This window comes from Pteropus medius, unplaced genomic scaffold (assembly GCF_902729225.1).
Source record: "Pteropus medius unplaced genomic scaffold, Ma_sr-lr_union100, whole genome shotgun sequence".
NCBI classification, from domain to species: domain Eukaryota; kingdom Metazoa; phylum Chordata; class Mammalia; order Chiroptera; family Pteropodidae; genus Pteropus; species Pteropus medius.
Window position 1 is genome coordinate 1,878,249 of NW_024352947.1, and position 18,377 is coordinate 1,896,625.

Sequence of the window (18,377 nt, forward strand, 5' to 3'; positions counted from 1 at the left end):
GGTTAGTTAGCTTTTGTGTTCTTTTTCACTAGACGGCTCCAAATACCAGCTCAAAGAGCCTTTTCCATCCCCAAAGCAAAGCTGCAAGGGTTCGAGGTAAGGTGGTGATGGCGAGAAATTTATCAGAACGAAATCTCCACCAGAGGGAGGTCGGTGACGAGGCCTCAGGTTGATCACCCATTTGCCAGGTGTCCTGGTCGTCACTCGCCTCTCTCTGGGGCCGTTTCGGGTTTTGGGGTGAGGTGGGGGGTCCTTCTACTCTAAGGACCCTGGGGAGGCGCGCCGCCAGGGCCCGTCAACGCTTCGACCAGCTCGGCCCCAAGGTGCGAACTTCCGCACGCAGTCGCCTCGCCGGCACGGCTCGCACGTAAGCCTCCCGGGGGCTCGGGCGACACGCAGAAGCGTCCCCGGGGGCCCAGTGCGCCACGGCCGTGGGAACCGCGGGGACCGCAATCGGGCGTGGCCAAGGCCGCTCGAGGCCCCGCCCCCGCGCCTCCCGGGCCCGCCCCCGCCCCAGCAGGCCGGAAGTGCCGCGGCGGGTGAGAGCGAAGCCGGAAGTCCCGCCCCGGAACGGACGGCGGCCGCGAGGGTCAGCGCGGGGCCGGCGAGTCGCCGTGGAAGCGCTCGAGGGCTCCGTCGTGGCGGCGGGTGAGTGCTGCGCCGCCGGGGCCCAGGCGCGCGGGCCCGGCCACCCCCGAGGCGGGGCGGCCCCCTCCTCCGGCCGACGCCGACGGCGGCCGCTCCGCGCGCTCTCCCGGGGAGCCGGCGGGTCCGACCGCGCCGCTGCGCCCGCTCTCCCGTTGGGGAAACCGGCTCCGGAGAAGGAGGGAGCGACCCTCAGGGACGCGGGGAGGGAGCGGGGCCCTGACTCCGGTGGCCCGGGTTAGGGACCCCAGGCTTCTCAGGCCGCTGCCCTCCTGGTGCCGCCGATCCGGAGCTGATTGGTTGCAGCTGCACCCAAAAGCCCGAGGCATAATTTCGAAAAGCTGGGGTCGGCGGGAACCGGTGTTATTTCCTTGCTAACGTCTAATGTCATTTGGGCCGACAGCTTGAGTCCAACAGGATGGCAGCCCCATCTATGAAAGAAAGGCAGGTGTGCTGGGGAGCCCGGGATGAATACTGGAAGTGTTTAGACGAGAACACAGAGGATGCCTCTCAGTGCAAGAAGTTAAGATGCTCATTTGAAGCAAGTTGCCCCCAACAGTGGGTAAGTCACACTTGGAAGTTTTTCTGTTTGCAGTTAAAATACACAGAGCTTATGGTGTGAGTGATGGCAGGCCATGAAATGTGGCACTGTCTCAGGCGTGTCAGGTCAACAGAATCTGAGCAGCAGAGGAAACCTTGACTGGCCACCCAGGCTGGTCTTATGTACTAAGGCCGACCTTTGGAAAATGTCACCCGACACTTTAAAAATCATTGAAAAATAAAACGCATGAGCCTAGCTAAAGAATTCCAACCCACTAAATCGGTAGGCTTCTCCGGGATCTTCCTCAGGGGTAATATTTCATCTTGGGCAAGAGTCGGCAGGTTCACTGGCCTGGAGCTACTATCAAAAGGTACTCAAGTTGGCCACCCAAAATCATATACTCATATACCCAAAATATAATGAAAAGTTTAGAAAGTAAAATGTTCATACGTCAGATTCTGCCACCAGCCGCCCCATGAGCCTCCCTGGCAGGTGCTTCTGTTCCGTCGCCTGCCCTCGGTGCGGACGGCTTGGGAGACAAGCTGGTGCGGTGGAGCTCGGTGATTCCGTGAGTGGGTGTCGCTCCTCCCGTGTCGCGTCCACTTCCAGGGGCGGCAGCAGAAGCTCCGTGCATGGGGATGACTGGCTCGGTGTTGGCAGGTGGCAGAACGGAAATCCCAAGTCTGGCGCCGCCGGCTGCTGTGGGACTCGGCCCTGATTTGTCAGTGCTTTCTCCCTGCCTCGTGCTGCTCCAAAGTGCAGGGCGTAGTTTGAGAACAGATGTTCGAGGTCAAGCGGCCTTAGGGTTCTCACCCCTCCTGCTTTTGGGTCAGGAGGCTGGGGCTTGAGGGAGACAGCAGGAAGGGCGTGACGCAGAGTGCTGTCACTGGAGACCTAGGCTGGCGATGAATACAGTGACCAGCAATTGCTTTAGGTGACATCTGTAAAACCCGCACGAGGCAGCCGATCCTGTAGGATTACTGTGAAGTTCAAATGTCTGTCTCGACATATAACTGAAAACTGATACGTGTGGAGCTTGGCGACTGGATTAGATGATGATTCGGGCAATGCCATACATCTCTGGTTTTCCCATTAGATTGAGAGTAACTTCTGGTTTAAGAAGCAGGTGGAAGACGGAGTTTGGGCGAACAGCGAACGTGGTTCCCCTGAGGCTGGGCGTGTTCGCAGGGCAGCAGGATGACGGCGGCCCTGGGGGGGGCCAGGTCCAGCGCATGAAGGAACAGCAGGGAGAGAGCAAAGAAGTCAGGGTCAGAGGCGATGGGAGGGAGGCCAGGGAGGGTGGCTCTTCCTCTGGGTGATGCGGGAAGCCACCGGAGAGCTTTGAGTGGGAGGAAGGCGGGTGAGGACGTGAGAGGGGTGGCAGTCGGTGAAAAGTTGGTGGCATCAGCAGGTCGTTGGCATCAGGGTCCCAGAGGGAAAGAGCAGAGGCGGAGGTCGGAGAATGGACGCTCAGAACCGGGACTGTGGGAGGGCTGTCCCTTGGTTAGGACAAGCTCTAGGCCCGGGCCCAGGAGTCGAGAAGCTGGAGGACAGGTCGTTGGAGAGGGCGGGGGACCGAGAGGCTGGGTATTGGCAGGATCAACCCTGCTGAAATCGCCAGGTTGCTGTGAGTGGCGCTGGGGAAAGGGACAGCCCCCCGGGGGGCGGGGTAGAGCAAAGCGTCCTGACGCCTGCGGCACTTGACGCCGACAGCCATTTTGCACTCAAAACTCTTCTCGGTTCCTAATGCGTAACCAAGTCCTCCTCGGCCCGCACCTCGGCCCTTTGCGCCCCTCACCTGGGCTCTCCCCTCAGGTGCTGCCTTGTTGGTCTTAGACGCAGCCCCAGCACAAAAGCTGGACGCATCTCCCAGAGCCGTGTGCGGGGGGCGGGGGAGGAGGAGAAATGGAAGCCGCCTGAGTGCGCGCTGCGCGAGATGTTTGTTTTCGTGAGCTTTCGTTTTCGTCCGGCCTTGGGAGGTACTGTCGCACCTGCTTTGCACGGTAGGAATTACACTCGGGAAGGCGAGGACACATGCTCCCGGTCACGGTCGGCCAGCCTGTGGAGTAGTAGATCGGGGTTTGAATGTAGGTCTCTCTGAGCCCACAGTCACAGCCAGAAAATAAAGATAAAAGTAGAGACTTATGGTGAATCCCGCTGTCATAAAACACTGAAAATGCAGATCTGCTACATGATAAATATGCCAAGCAACTCCTAGCTCGCTGTCACCAAACGAATTTCTCTGTGGCACTTCATGTGTCCCTGTTACAGCACTCAGCAGCCTCACTTGTCCAGCAGTCACTTAAAGTCCCCTGTTGGTTCATAGCTTAGGGGGGAGTGGGGATCCTGCCTGTCATTCTGGTGTCACCCAGCAGTCCTTCAGAGAGAGAGCAGCCAGACACCCAAACTATCTGAGCCCAGTATCAGAAAATGTCTCTTCCCTGGGAATGTCTCAAATTCTGTATTTTGACATTGACTCCTACCCCGCGTCTCGTTAGTGATTCAGAGGACAGTGGCATCATACGCCCTCCGAGCTGCTCGGGAGATGGTGTGGAGTCCCTAGCCTCTTAGAGAAAGTGCCGCACGTCCAATCCTCGGCTGTTAGTGACCGACGGCGAAGCCTGAGGAGCAGAGGCACAGGAAGCGAGCAGACCTGGGGGACAGGGTGGCCACCTGGCGAGTGTCTCAGGGGCGCTGGTAAATTCAGAGGACAGACAGGCGGGCAGATCAGGCCACGAATGGCCTCGTCCTACTGAGGAGTTTGGATGCTGACCTCGAAAGGTCTTTAAACGAGCAAGTGGCATGGTGATCAGATGCGGGTTTCACCAGTTATGCTTGGCAGCAGTGTGACGGGCTCAGGAAGGCAGAGCAAGCTGGCGCGGGCCGTTACGACGGTCCCGGTGAGACGAGGACGGTCTGACGGCTCCGAGTGTCTGGGAGGAGAGAGACGCGGCAGCTGGGGAGACGCCAGATTCTGGACCTGGAAGGGCAGCGGGACCTGTCCATGGAACTGTCCGCCAGGCGGCTGGAGATGTGGCAGGAGGTGCAGAGACCTACTGACTTGCCACAGAAACGTTAAGGACGGTGTCCACTCCTCATAGGTACTAGCCATCCCTGCCCAGTCAGCCCTGTGGCCCCCGGTCAGGCTCATCGGCTGCAGCCAGGGGGACCGCACACGCGGGCTGTGGCTGTCACCCACTGGGAGACTGCACACACGGCTGCAGGCTGTCACCCGCCAGGGCAGGGAGCTAGCAGAGGCCTCGGGGGCGGCGGAGCTCAGGGAAGCGGCCCCGATGGGCTCGTGGCAAAGCCGGGGGGCTGCGAGAAGCAGGTCGGTGTCAGCTCTGGGCTGAGAAGGGGACCTGGGCCCTGTTTCCTGGGAGGGGGGAAGGTAACTGCTGTGCATCCAGGTCAGGAGCCCGTATTAAAGCCCCACACCTGGCGGAGGGATCGGGGCCGCCCCGCTGTGACAGGGCCCCAGAGCCCGCAGGCCGAGGGGCCTTCGCCCTACTGATCTTCAGAGCGGAGTCGCTCAGGCCTGACTGGAGGGAACACGGTTTCTCTGTGGGTGGGAGCAGCAGTCACCCAGAGGGTCTGTGAGGAGCCCACGGCTGTCCTGTGTCCCTGGAGAAACGCCAGCCGTGCGGCCGCTTTACCTGCACCTCACACCAGCTTGAGACAGCGCAGGTTTGTACATTTTTAGGCGCCACAGAAGTATTTAAAAGTGACATCCGAAGAAAGGTTGTAACGGAAGGACTAGTGTTTTCCGTCCTGACAGTCGATCCTGCTGCTTTGGCTCGGCCCGCGTGCGGAGCCGGCAGACGCAGGCGCCGGTGGCCTTGGGGTTGGCCTTGATCTCCTACCTCTGCTTTTTCTGCTTCACCAGAGACTTCAAACTCCCCATGGTGGGAGGAGGACATAAAAATACTAAAAGGAAATCTTTAAGTTACCGAAATTTTACCATCAGTTACTGACTCACAGTTCATAAATACAATGTTTAACTGTGTCTCCGTCTCAGATGTTTCTGGATGAGATAAACTTGATAGAAGTATCATGGCCGAGGAATTACAAAGTTTACTGAACTTACAGTTGATGAGAAACACTTGTCTTAAGTCATGACGTCACGATCTGAAAGCTCTGAACTAAGCTTCACGTGTCCGAACACAGACAGGTTCATCCCTTTTCTTACTTTTATGTCACCCACCCCCCACCCCTCCCCCATCAGCCATCAGCTTGTCCTCTATCTATGGGTCTGTTTCTATTTTGTTAATTTGTTTTTTAGATTCCACATTTAAGTGAAAACATATAGTATTTGTCTTTGTCTGACTTCACTTAGCACAATACCCTCTAGGTCCATTCATGTTGTCACAAATGGCAAGATTTCATTCTTTTTGTGGCTGATCTTCCATGGCGTATGTGGATATCTGTCACTTGGTGGTGGATACAGGTTGTTTCCAGATCTTGGCCGCTGTAAATTACGCTGCAGCGAACATAGGGACGCATGTAACTTCTCAGTTTTCTTTGGATAAGTACTCCGAGTGGAATTGCTGGATCATGTGACAGCTCTGTCTTTAATCTTTCGAGGCACCTGCACACTGTTGTCCATAGCGACTGCACCGGTCTGCAGCCGCACCAGGGCACAGGCGTCCCCTTCGCCACATCCTCGCCAGCTCCCGTTGCTTGTTGATTCTTGATAAGTCATTCTGACAGGCGTGATGAGGCGATCTCGTTGTGGCTTTGGTTTGCATTTTCCTGATGATCAGTGATGTTGCGCATCTTGTCACATGTCTGTTGGCAGATGCTCTCTTTGGAGAAATGTCTTAGATCTCCTGCTGGCTATGAATTGGCGGCTTGTTGGGTAAAGTTTGGTGTTGATGGGGAGCTCCTTACCGGATGTATCACTGGGGAGTATCTTCTCCCATTCAGTGGTGGTCTTCGTTTTGTTGGTTCCCTTCGCTGTGCAAGAACTTTTTAGTTTGATGTCATCCCATTCATTTTTTCTTTTGTTGCCCTCGACTGAGGAAACATCCAGAAATATACAGCTAAGACTGACGTCAGGTTTACTGCCTGCTTTCTTCAAGGAGTTTTATAGTTTCAGGTATTAAATTTCTTACATGTCTTTAATACATTTTTTTGAGTTTATTGCTGTATATGGTGTAAGAAAGTGTCCAGTTTTCCCAGCACCACTTATCGAAGAGACTGTCTTTACCCTGTTGTATGTTCTCGCTTCACCTGTTGTAGATGACTTGACCATATGAGCAAGGGTGTATTTTGGGCGCTGTTCTATCCCGTTGATCTTTATAGTATAGTTTGACATCAGGGAGTGTGATACCTTCCGCTTTGTTCTTTCTGAAGATTGTTTGGGCTATTCAGCGTCTTTTGTGGTTCCATATAAATTTTAGGATTAGTTCTCGTTCTGAGAATAATGCCATTGGTATTGTAACAGGGATCGCATTGAATATGTATATCGCTTACATAGTAAGGACGTTTTATTAACAATATTAATCCTTCTAATTATTTCTGTCCTCTTCAGTTTCATTTTTCAGTGTCTTTTAGTTTTTCAGAGTACATCTTTGATCTCCTTGGTTAAATTGATTTCTAGGTATTTTATGCCTTTTGATGAAATCGTGAATGGGCTTTTCTTGATTGTTCATTAATGGCGTGTAGGAACACAACAGATTTCTGTATATTGATTTTGTATCCTGTAACTTGACTGAATTCATTTATTAGCCCTAATAGTTTTTTTGGTGGAGTCTTTAGGGTTCTCTGGATCTGGTATGTCATCTGCAGACAGTTTTACGTTTTTTTCTTTTCTGACTGCTGTGGCTGGACTTCCAATACTGTGCGGGATGGGAGCGGGGAGGGTGGGCATCGGGATGGGAGCGGGGAGGGTGGGCATCGCCGCCTTTGTCCTGATCTCGAGGAAGAGCGTTCGGCTTTTCACTGTTGCGTTAGCTGCGCTTTTGTCATGTGTGGTTTTTATGTTATTTCCCTCCACACCCACTTTGTCGTGAGAATTTATCATTAAGTGATGTTGAATTCGTCAGATGCTTTTTCTGCATCTGTCGAGATCGTATTTTTATCCGTGTTATTAATATGTCAAAGTGATCTGTGGCCAGTCCTTGCATTCGTGGGATAAATCTCACTCAGTCATGGTGTATAGTCCTTTTAATGTACTGTTGAATCTGTTTTGCTAATATTTTGAGGATTTTTGCATCTATGTTCAAGAATGTCGGCATATAATTTTTTTTTATGTCTGGGTTTGGCATCGGGGTCATGCGGGCTTTGCGGGGGTTCGGAAGTTCCTTTTTGATTTTTTCATTACCGTTTCGATTTTGTTGCTAGAGACTGGGCTTCGTAGTTTTTCTGTTTCATCCGTTTCTTCTACGCTGTCCATCGTGTTGGCGTATGATCACAGCCTCATGAACGTGGTGTCAGTTGTAACTTCTTCATCTGTGGTTTATTTGGACTTGCTCTTTTTTTCCTTGAGGAGTTTGGCTAAAAGTTTGTAAAGAACCAGCTTGTAGTTTCATTGATCTTTGGTCTTGTTTTTATAATGTTGATTTTATTTCCTTCCTTCTGTTCTTTTTCTAGTTCTTTTAGTTGTAAAGTTAGTGTTTAGGGAATTTTTCTTGTTTCCGAGGTGGGCCTATATAGCTATGAACTTCCCTCTTAGAACTGTTTTTGGTGAATTTTGAAAAGTCGTGTTTTCATGTTTCAAGTTTCGATTTCCTGTTTGATTTCTGTTACATTCCTTGAAGGTTCATAGCTTAAATTCTGAACAGGATCTGTAACCCAAAAAGGATTAGGGTATTGGCCTACACTCTCGTTCGAGACTTTTATACATTAAATGCACCGATTCAGAATAGTTTTAGACTATAAACCGCTTATGCCACTAACTCAGTTTATACTGAGTAATTTGTTATATCTGTGATTTTACCTAAGCTGCAGAACTTGCCCTTATTTCAGACCTTTTCTCAACAGATAAAATATTTTGATAAAAGAAGAGACTACTTAAAATTCAAAGAAAAATTTGAAGCAGGACAGTTCCAGCCTTCGAAACCGACTACACAGTCCTAGGCTGCTGTCCATCTTCTCAGCAAGGTGGAAACCTCCGACTCCAGAGTAGTTTGAGTCATGGTTAAACATCGAACTTGTTCTGCATATAGAAATTTTAAAATATTCAAGTAACAAGATTTCATTCAGACTATGAAGAATTGAAATAAAAAGGTATGAAATATGCTTAGTTTTAATTAAGTAAGAAATCTATTTTGAGAAAAAAATGTAGATTGTAAAAACGTGTACTTTTTCTTTGGCTGGAGGATGGGTGTGATACAGACAGACACTGAACTGCCATTATGTGTCCTGGGAGTCACCCAGAAATGACTGGAGAACTGAAAATGCCATCTACAAAAACTTACAGCCAATGTCAGAATGAGAAAATGGATGCTTTTTCCCAAAAGTCAGTAACAGTGTAAGGATGGCCTCTCTCACCTCTCCTGTTCCCCACTGCAGGGGATTCCTCATTCACCAAGACACAGCATACAAATTGGGAAGGAAGAAATAAAGCTGACCCTCTTCAGCGACGTTGTCTCAACGGAAAAGTGAGGAGCCAATAAAACGCCTGAAACTACTGAGTGACCCTCAGGTGGCACGCCCACGTTCCTGACAACACCGGTTTCCAGGCAAGAAATGATCTTTTCAAAACAAAGTACAGTTCATTTCCACAACTGCTTAAATATTTTACTCACAAAACGATACAATTTAGCTAAAACTTTATTAAAGGGGACAGACAACACATAGTAAAATAGTTAAGGCACATGAAAAAGTTTTGGCATTAAATTGCAAGAAAAAATACAACTGCAGAGAGTTGAGAATCTATTTCGCTTGTCCAAATAGTTTTTTGACAGACGTCTCAATGGCACCAGTGACTCGTGTCAGAAGAGGCAGGGCCTTCCTGGCCGGGGCGGCCGCACAGCCGCTGTCGCGTGTACTCCCAGACCAGCAGCGCCCCACTCACGTGCACGTTGAGGGAGCGGATAACGCCCTGCTGCGGGATTTCCACGCAGACGTCCAGCTGCTGGATCAGCGCGGCCGGAATCCCCTCACGTTCGTTTCTGATGGAAAATGGCAGGAGAGGCTAGTTATTTTTGCGCTGAGCAATTTTTCTTATTGGAAGAGACAGATTAACAGGTAAATAAAACGAACACGAGGGGGGTCTCCCCATAAACCTTGTAAGTCAAAGGTCAAGTGCAGGTGTAACATTAGGAGTCTAGGTACGTTGTGAAATTTCGGAACCGTTTTCTAGACTGGGAACAACCGTGGAGACTCTCCCTACCCCAGCAGCAGCAGCGACTTCTCGGGAAAGCGGTACTGTGTCAGCGCCACGCTTCTGGCCGTCTGCTCCACACCGATGATGGAGTAGCCCTCCGCCTTTTTCTGCTGCAGGTAATCGGTCAGCTGAGGTGGTTTCACCTTCGTGTTCGTTTTAAAAGAACAGAATAGTAAGTCATTCAGTTACAGCCCTGCTTGAAGTAAAAAGTTAAAAAAAAAACTTACTAAACTAAGCTTGTTTAAAAGTCTTTAAAAAAGGACAGAATTACTAAACAAGAACTCCCCAACATCATAGAAACTTATGAGAACTATTCTGACATCAATAGTGAGTTGCGGCAGGACACATTTTGCTGGAAAGAATTCTACATTACTGACGATTTCTAAAAACAACCATGTGAAAGGTAAAAGAACGGGAAGAGGTGGGCAGCATCTCCCCAAGTGCCATTTTTACACTGTTAAAGGCTGGGCTCCTGTAACTGCCCAAGGGCTGAGGACGTGAGATTTTAGCAAATAAAATGTTGACACTCAAGTACTTCACACCCACCTCCACCAGAGGGAGCCACTGCTCGGCGGAGACACTGAGGTGCTGGAACTGCCTGTCGTTGACACACTGGGGGTTGGCGAGGACGAGCGCTGAGGCCCCGAACACCTCGCAGGTCCGGCACAGCCCTGCACAGAACAAGCCGGGATCACTGTGTCACTGTCCCCAGTACAGGCCAGGCGTGTCACGTCCGTCACCTTCCTCCGGAGATCCCGAAGGCGGCCACGTGTGGAGCGGACACAGCTCCGGCTGGCAGCGGGCTGCATGGCGCTTTCATAACCGAAAGCTGTGACGCCAGCCCCGGGGGTCCTGCAGCTGTACCTCCCAAGTTGGCTGCTTTGTCAATGAGCGAGGCCACGACGATCAGCCCGCCATCGGGCCTGCCCAGCGCGGCGCCTCGGCCCCGGAGTGCGGGCTCCAGGTCCACCTCGGGCACGGCGTCCTTCCACGGGATGACCTTCTTCTGCACGTCGCCGCACGTGGACTGGTTATCTGCTTCCCCCGGGTCAGAACCTGAGAAGGAAAAGACGATTCGTGCATAAGCCAGTCGACCTCTCACCATGTGCGCATGTGTGTGTGTGCACGCGCATGCGCGCATGAGTTTAAAATGATAGTGTAGAATGAGTATCAACTAAAGAATGAGCTTTGGATTCAGACACGATTGCCATTTTCAATAATGATTTTGTTTTCAAATTTAACTCTACTAAACAATATACGACAATACTTCATGAAAGTGTGAGTCCCTTTTTTTATATTTTAGCATACCCAAATCTGGGAAGCATCTTAGGGTGTCATAGTTCGCTAGCGTTTTTCTTAGACATACATAAAATACAGAAGTATCTTATAAACACTAGTGAACTAGATTAGAATTTTCTGCAGAAATATATTCCCGAAAACAATATAGTCTTCAGCTTACGTTATTTTACAAGTACTTGGGGACCATCTGAAGTGCGGGACACCCTCCTCCCTAACCGGACGAGGACACAGCACGTTCGTCGCCAGCTGTCTGAGCGGGTACGGGACAGACAGCAGCCCCCAGGCTCTCCCTCAGCTCGGCCCTACTCCGAACTGTCGTCAGCACCCAGGCGGCCTGACAGCCATCGCACTGCAGGGAGGCTCGCCGACTGGCCAGGAGTGGGGGCCAGGGCCAGGGAGGGAGACCCAGGCGGCAGGGGAGGCTGCCAGGCGGGGGGTGAGGGGGCGGGCAGTGTGCTGGTGTGGCTCTCAGCGCACGATGGACGGTGGCGGGGGCTCGACCAGGTCAGGACTCTAGAATGACGGCCTGTACGGAAAGGGCCTTCCAGGGTAACGGAACGGGTCCTGTGTTTTGGGACCGCCCCTCCACCCCCTTAAGGAAAAACGCAGAGGGCCGGTGGGGCTGGAAAACCACTGAGGCTCCTGCACTGGTCCGGGGAGGACGAAGCCGGTTCTGATCGCGTCGGTGCGAGACGGGCCACAGTGAGCAGCGGCCAGATTTGCTCGTGGACGGACGTGGCGAGAGAGAAGACAGGAGAAGAATGCCTTCTGTGACAGGGACGCCCTGAGCGGAGCGGAGGCAAGTGTGGCCCGAAGGCCAGCTCGATGTGTCTGCTGGGTTTAAAGGCGGGGGGGGCGTCCAGCAGGCTCGAGATGAAGACCTGAGGGTCAGTGACCCGTGCGGTGGCTTCGAGGTGTAGAAATAAAATGCTCGGGAGAGCGGGGGGCGTGACGGAAAACCAGGCCAGAGAGAACACTCAGCAGACGCGAGCGTCATGTCTCAGCCCGGGAGGTGCCTCGCGACGCGACCTGCCTCCCCCAGAAACGACAGATCTGACAGACCGACCTTTAGCCTTTTCCCGTCCAACTCCCCTCATGTCCGCCCCGCTCCCGGCAGAACTCAAAGGAGCTGCCCACGAGCGCGTCCGGCCCGGCGCAGGCAGCCCGTGGCCCCCGCACGGAAGGAAGGAACGCGCTCGACGCCGCATTCCGCCCCCGACCGCGCGGCTGTGGGTGCCGGCACCGCTCTCCCGGGTCTGTCCCGACTGCTCTCAGGAGGGTCTCTGACTCCTCGCCCTGCCTTACTCTTTGTCGCAGCACCTGCCACATCACCTGTCGCTGTCTCACCTATCACACCTGTCTGGGCTCTTGTCCCCTGAAGGGACGTGAGCACTGTGAGGACAGGGTCTCTGTCTGGCACACAGGAGGCACGTGCAAACCGTTGCTGAACGAACCAGTGAATCCAGGGCTGGGGAGGAAGCGGAGGGGAGCGGGGTGAGCAGCAGGGGTGCGGAGGGAGCCGGGAGAGGCCGCAGATGGGGGCGGGGCAGGGTGCAGCGCTGCTCTACTCCTACGTGGAACAACGCAGTGCGTCATCCAGCCCTTTTCAAAACCCGAATTTTTACGGAAGTATATAGTGGAAGGCAGTGAATCTTAACAGAGCAGAGCAGGCTCTTTGGCTTGTCAAGCAAACTTTCAACTAAAACTAGTTTTCACTGTCTAAGTGGAGCAGCAGAGTTTCACCACATCTGTGAAAAAGCGACATCATCAACTGCCTGTTTTCAGTAACTTAAACCAACAAGCCTAACCAAGGCGACAGTGGGCAGATGATCAAAGAGATTCCTGTACCTGCGTCCTGCTGAGCCCAGTCGCCTGGGTTCACTTGGCGCAGCTGGGCCGGAGATAGGTACCACGGAAACGCCGAGTCTGAAGGGATGTCGGTGAACCGGGCGAACTTGTCGGTGGCGATCCACTCGTCCTCAACGAGGCCGGAGAGGCGCGGAAGGATGTAAAATATGGTCTGGAAAGAAAATTGTAAAATCTAAGTGTTTTCCCTTAAAAGCAACTAAGAAATACATGACAACACGTTTAAAGCACAGCTTATTACTAATGTGTCCTCCCAAATGATTATATCTGATCAAAATACAGACTTGCACTTCTGTCCTGTAGCAGCTGTCCGTAAAAGCTTGTCGTCTTTCCTAAGGAGTCAGGGGATTCGCTTAGGACATCCTGAGTGCTGGCAGACCTTCCGCTCTGGCATCCTAAGTGGATGTAAAAAGCCACTGTGCTCTTAATAAAAGCAAAACGTGTTTGAAATTAGTCCATAGTGCTGCTGGACAGCATTTGGAAAAAGGCTATTTACTGATCGCCCCCTTCTTCAGAAGCAAGCGAGTTCGAGCTCTTTCGATGCCAGATCTTCACTTTTACTACCATTAGACAAATGTGCAACCTAAGTCTTGCCTTGACCGTGTCTGAGCCACAACAAGCCATTTATTTAGCCTTTCCTGTTGCCTTCAACTTCCTCACTGTAAAGTGTGAAAAAAATCGGGTTCAGACAGCAGGGGGCCGTGTTCTGTCAACCGCACTATGGACAGTAACTGTTCACTCGTGACAGGATCCTTTCCTTGTCTTGCCCACGAAAACTGAGAACCAGAAAATCGTCAAAGGCGAAAGGCACATGAAAAGCATTAGTGCGAATAACAGGCAATTAAAAAATGGAACAATAAACAACATGCACATCGTCATGAAATCTTTAAAATGAGTATGATTTTCTTCATGCCAACATTTGTGTAAATTTAAACTGGCAAAATGATCGCAACTAGGTATTATGTAGGTGCAAACACGGGTACAAAGGTATAGAGAGGCAGCGTTCGTGTGTGCCATTATTTCATTCGGACACAGCTGTGGTTCCTGTCACTCGTGGAAATAAAATACGGAACACATGAGCGCGAGGCAGCCAAAGGCAGGGCTGGGGGAAAAGAAAGCCGGGACTCACTCCTGCTGGAAAACCGAACGGAAAGGCTGACTTAACACTAGAGTCACTAAGATCCCTTCGGAAAGATGGCAAAGCACCTGGGCACCAAAGGACACAGAACAGAGCATGTTAAAATATGTGGAAAATCCTAAGCAACTTTTGCAGTGAAGTGACAAAGTGCACGTTAATGTTCCGTAATGAATATCTCGCAATACATAGGTCTGTGTTTTTTAAAGACCAGCTTATTAGTAATCCATCCAAAATATGTGCTTATGCACAGTAGCTGACGTTACTGATACTTCCACGTTCTGTAAAGAACTAGGTTAAATGCTTTAGTTCCAAGACAGAACGTTATAATGATTGTGAAAGAGGAAGAAAATGCAATTTATACAAATTTTTAAAATTTATATATTGATTGATTTACATGCTGGTTGTAATAAACATGGTTCTTAAAATTACATAAGCACGTTCGGTTACAACCCACGGTGAGGTGATGTGTCATTTGCTATACAATTTTAGTCACCCAGGACCTAGAAAAGGCAATTAACAAAAAGATTTTTGTTCATTGTTAATCGACTAACAAATCGATATTTTTGTTGTTCTGTCGTTAACGATGGGCCTCATTACGACAAAACCTCACCTGCACAGCATTTCTCCCTCGTGTCCTTTTCACGTCGGACGCAACAGATTTCTGTTTGGAGTTAAATACCCCCTTCCAGTGTTTACGAGCCTGACACTGCCTGAGAAAGCGAAGACGACTAGCAAGTCGTCTGCGGAAAGCGACAGAGTTAAACTTGGCGCTGCACGGTGTTAAGCTGAAGTTTGCAAGCAAGGGGAAAAGCCGGCCGGACCGTGACCGGCAGCGACCGCAGGAAGGACACACAAAGGTTAACGACACAGGAGAATCTGCGGATGCCGCTCCCCTCACCTCCAGGCAGTAGTCCCTGAGTGGGTGGAACGCTGCAAAAAAGAAATGGTCTTGGATGCGCTGCCAATTCCTCCTGGCATTCCTGGGGATGAAGAAGAGGGCATGAGGGGCTGTCCGACAACGGACGCTGCGGGCGCGTGAGGGGAAGACACGGTACAGGGCGCAGCGCGGGGCGAGGCGGGCGGGCTCCAGGCCGTAGGAAACTTCGCGAACGCCGTCCTGACGCGCTTCGCCCGTATCGCCACGGTCCACGCACTTTAAAGAGGGACACTAAATTTGACCCTTAAGAAATTAACCTTCTCAGAGTCACACAACAAACACGACTCAACAAGAATGAAACCGGGTCTCGAGGAGGGTGTGAGAGGCCACAGGACGGGGACTGCCCGCCAGCCGGACCCCGAAACCCCCGGGAAAGAATTCTGAGGGGGCTACACAAGGAATGTGGGTGGGTGGGAGTCCTTAAGTCTCCGGTGGTAAACACGATTCCGTCCGGGGAGAAAACCGTCTCACCAACCGCGTTCCCTCCTCTGAAGAGTCAGGACACAGAGCCGAACCGTGGAAACGTTCACAAGCCCAACACGTTTCACGTGAGTAGGTTTTAAATTCTTTACACATTTGTCAAGCTTTAGAAGGCGAAAGGTGGGGAGAGAAATTATACAGCACGGCCGGTTTCCATCTAAATTCTCTACCAACAAGCCAAAAGCTGAGCGAGCAACTCCGCGGCGTCTTCCTGGCGGGGCCACTCCGCTGTGGCCCGTGCGACCTCTCGCCCCGCGCCTCAGCAGACGCCACCCTCACGTCGCACGGGTGAGACCCGCCGCCTCCCGACCCTCCCGTCCTCTCCCTCCTCTCTCCAAAGCACCCGGGGTGTGCTCCGGGTCCCAGCGCCTGGACGTCGCTCCATGTCCCCCCCCTGCATCTCCCCATCTTCCCTCCGGGCCGCTCGGACGGCCTTTACGTCTAATCTTAACCAGCAAAACAAAACCCTCGTTTCAGTGTCCATCAGTAGGGGACAGGGACGCGGGACGTAACTTACGACACAGCCACACGATGGAACAGCTGTTAAAACCCCACTTTGGGGGGGAGGCGGAGAGGCAGGAGACCCCTTGTGGGCGTGTGATTCCTTCCTGCGGCTCTATTCCCTGACCACGAACACCCGTCCAAACACGACTGTCACCCAGAATGAAACAGAAGTCCCGCGACAGCACACCCGGCACTCACCACCGTCCCGACTACGCTCTGCAGGGACGTTTCTGGAGAATTACCTGCCCAGCTAGGCCGTGATTTACCTTCCTCATCACCTGTTTTTCTTTTTTTTTTAAATTAAAGCCATGAAGTATTCCAAATAGTCAAATACAGACAGACACCAACAAAGCCACCTATCGCCCGGATTTAACAAATGTCACTACGCTGTCCCGCCCACTCGCTGGCCACGTTCATTTGTTTCTACCCACGGGCCGCACTACTGAAGGCGCTGTGCTACGCCCAGGGGGCCCTTCAGGCTCCTCCTTTGAACCGCAAGCCCCACTCATCTCATAGCGAGCTGACCCCCACCTCTGCCCTCTGCACCCCCGCGCTCACGCCCGCCGCGGATCTGCTCCTCACACTTAAAAATGCAAAGGCAGACGGGACGGCGTCCTCCTGGAGCCGCGATGCCTCAGCTTCCCATGTCGCTCCCCGCAGCCCCCTGCAGCCCCCCTGCTGCTGGCGCCTTCCCCGAGCTGGGAGCACAGCTCACGCCCCAGCCTCTGGGCCCCAAACTCCTGCCCAGAATTCCCTTTGCCCGTTGCCCACGCAGCCCGCAGGTCGTGACTGAACAGTCTCAGCACAAAACCGACCTTTCCAGAGGACTCGCTGTGACTTAAACCTCTGTATTTACCTGATGTCTGACTCCACCTGACTGTGACCTTGAAGACAGAAGCGCCACCTGTCTGTGTGCCGCTGACCCCAGCACTCGGCCAAGGAGTCACCAAATACGAGGAACGACAGATGCCACACTCCCACACAGCACGACGGGAGGCGACAGCCAGGACCCCGTGAGAACGATCTGGGCCCGGGTCAGCGTTACAGGCGGCGCTGTGCGGACCACTGACGGTGACGACTCCACTGGGAGCACGCGGTGCTCCCCCCGCCCCCCTCCCCCTTCCCGTCCCCCACCTGTGCCCCGTCCTGCCTCCCCGCCCAACGCTCTGCTGTCCCCTGCCCTGTTCCGCCTCGCAGAACCGTACCCCAAGATTTACATTCCTCCGGAGCCTGAAAACTCCCAGGCCCACTCCTCACCCAGATGCCCCTTCGACAAGCGTCTCGACAGCCAAGGCAGGTCGGGGGGTGACTGAGGGCTTTGCCATGGCGCCACGTGACGCTGCCATGCCCCGTGAGCCGTCTCATCTGGACCGCGTGTCCACCTGACAAGGCAGGGACCCGATGTCCGGTCTGGTGCCCACGACCGCGCTGCTCCCCGCCTCCGTCCACCTGCCTGACTGCTGCGCGCTTCTGAAGGGAAAGCCGTGTCCGCGGGTGACACCCTGGGCCCCTGCGAGCTGGCGGTCGCCGGGAGAGTGCGTGGGGGAGGGTGGCGGCGCGGGCTCCTTACCCCGCTCCGTGGGCGCCTCCCGCGCCGTCCGCGTGCCCGAGGCTGGACTCGACGACTGGCGTCCAGGCGTCGCAGCCGCGCGCGCGCGCCGCCCGGCACAGGCTCCAGGTCCTCTTCAGCGCCAGCAGCGCGTGCAGCCGGACGCCGAAGTTGTGGTGCGAGCAGCAGCGCAGCGCCAGGACCAGGGCCCGCGTCAGCGCCGGGTCCTGGAGAGACAGACAGGGGGCGGTGGGTGCGGACACCGCGCTCGCCCCGCCCCCCGCGCCCGCCGCCGGCCCCGGCCCCGCCCTCAGTCCGCGTGCCCTGACGGGGGCTCTGCACCCACGCGGCACCGAGTGGCGGCAGGGACGTCAGGAGCGGGGGAAACGACGCTGAAGCGGCCTGGACGTCCCCGTCACCTTCCCCCGTGAGCTCCGCACTCTCCCGCACCCCAGCCCGGAGCTGCCGTGCACTGATGGTGCCCGATTTCTAAAACCACGCAGGTCGACGTATGCCGAGAGGAAGTGGCAGATGTCAGCGTGCACTCGGACGGACCCAAACTTCTAGTAAAACATCGGATGTGACCTTGACGCTCCGCCAAGCGGGGCCTGAAAACGGCCACTGGGCCGCACTTGACGGAGCTTACACACCCAGCAGGTGTGGAAGGGGGGAGCTAGGGTCTGAACCAGGTCTGTCTGGATCCTGGGCACATTCTCTCGAGCGCTGAACCCCCAGCCCGAGGTGCTCCACAGGGTCCTCCAGGTCCTAGGCCTGCTCTCTCCCCAGCATCCCACAGAACTCTCCACCACCAACCAAACCAGTGTCTGCCACGACCCTGACTGTGCCGTGTCCCTGCACCTGGTCCGCTGACACCTCCCCGTCTGCAGGCCCTTGTGCTGAATGGGAAGCCTTCCCACGACACCGGGACTCAGCGTCTCTGCTGGGCGCGGCCCCCACCGTGGCCCGCGCCACGCTCCGGTCTCCGTGCCCCTGTAGACAGATCTCTGCCTTGCTCACCCCTGTATCTCTGGTCTAGTACAGTGCTCCGTGCAGCAGGCACTGAAAAATATTCTGAATGAATGAATG

General features: G+C 53.7%; 2 protein-coding genes across 3 annotated transcripts in view; one reads left to right on the top strand and one right to left on the bottom strand.

Annotated features, from left to right (window-relative positions):
- The first annotated feature begins 533 nt into the window (after positions 1-533).
- COA6 (cytochrome c oxidase assembly factor 6) lies at positions 534-9,740 on the top strand. 2 transcript variants are annotated; one of them, XR_005650162.1, is made up of 4 exons: positions 534-648; positions 1,049-1,207; positions 8,171-8,416; positions 8,702-9,740. XR_005650162.1 is itself a non-coding variant. In XM_039850340.1 (3 exons), exons 2-3 carry the CDS (start codon positions 1,064-1,066, stop codon positions 8,264-8,266), a joined length of 240 nt encoding a protein of 79 aa, XP_039706274.1. In that variant the 5' UTR covers positions 534-648; positions 1,049-1,063; the 3' UTR covers positions 8,267-9,740. The 2 variants fall into 2 exon arrangements, 1 of the variants encoding a protein (XP_039706274.1); XM_039850340.1 differs by having other exon boundaries at positions 8,171-9,740.
- The window catches only part of TARBP1 (tRNA guanosine 2 -O-methyltransferase TARBP1), a 71,358-nt gene continuing 61,930 nt past the window's right edge, over positions 8,950-18,377 (bottom strand). Inside the window, exons 27-30 of the mRNA XM_039850341.1 lie at positions 10,383-10,574; positions 10,065-10,189; positions 9,525-9,661; positions 8,950-9,303 (exon numbers count right to left, since the gene is read on the bottom strand). Of these exons, the coding sequence (XP_039706275.1) occupies positions 9,102-9,303; positions 9,525-9,661; positions 10,065-10,189; positions 10,383-10,574 (656 nt within the window). The 3' untranslated portion in view covers positions 8,950-9,101. The remainder of the gene's footprint in view (positions 9,304-9,524; positions 9,662-10,064; positions 10,190-10,382; positions 10,575-18,377) is intronic.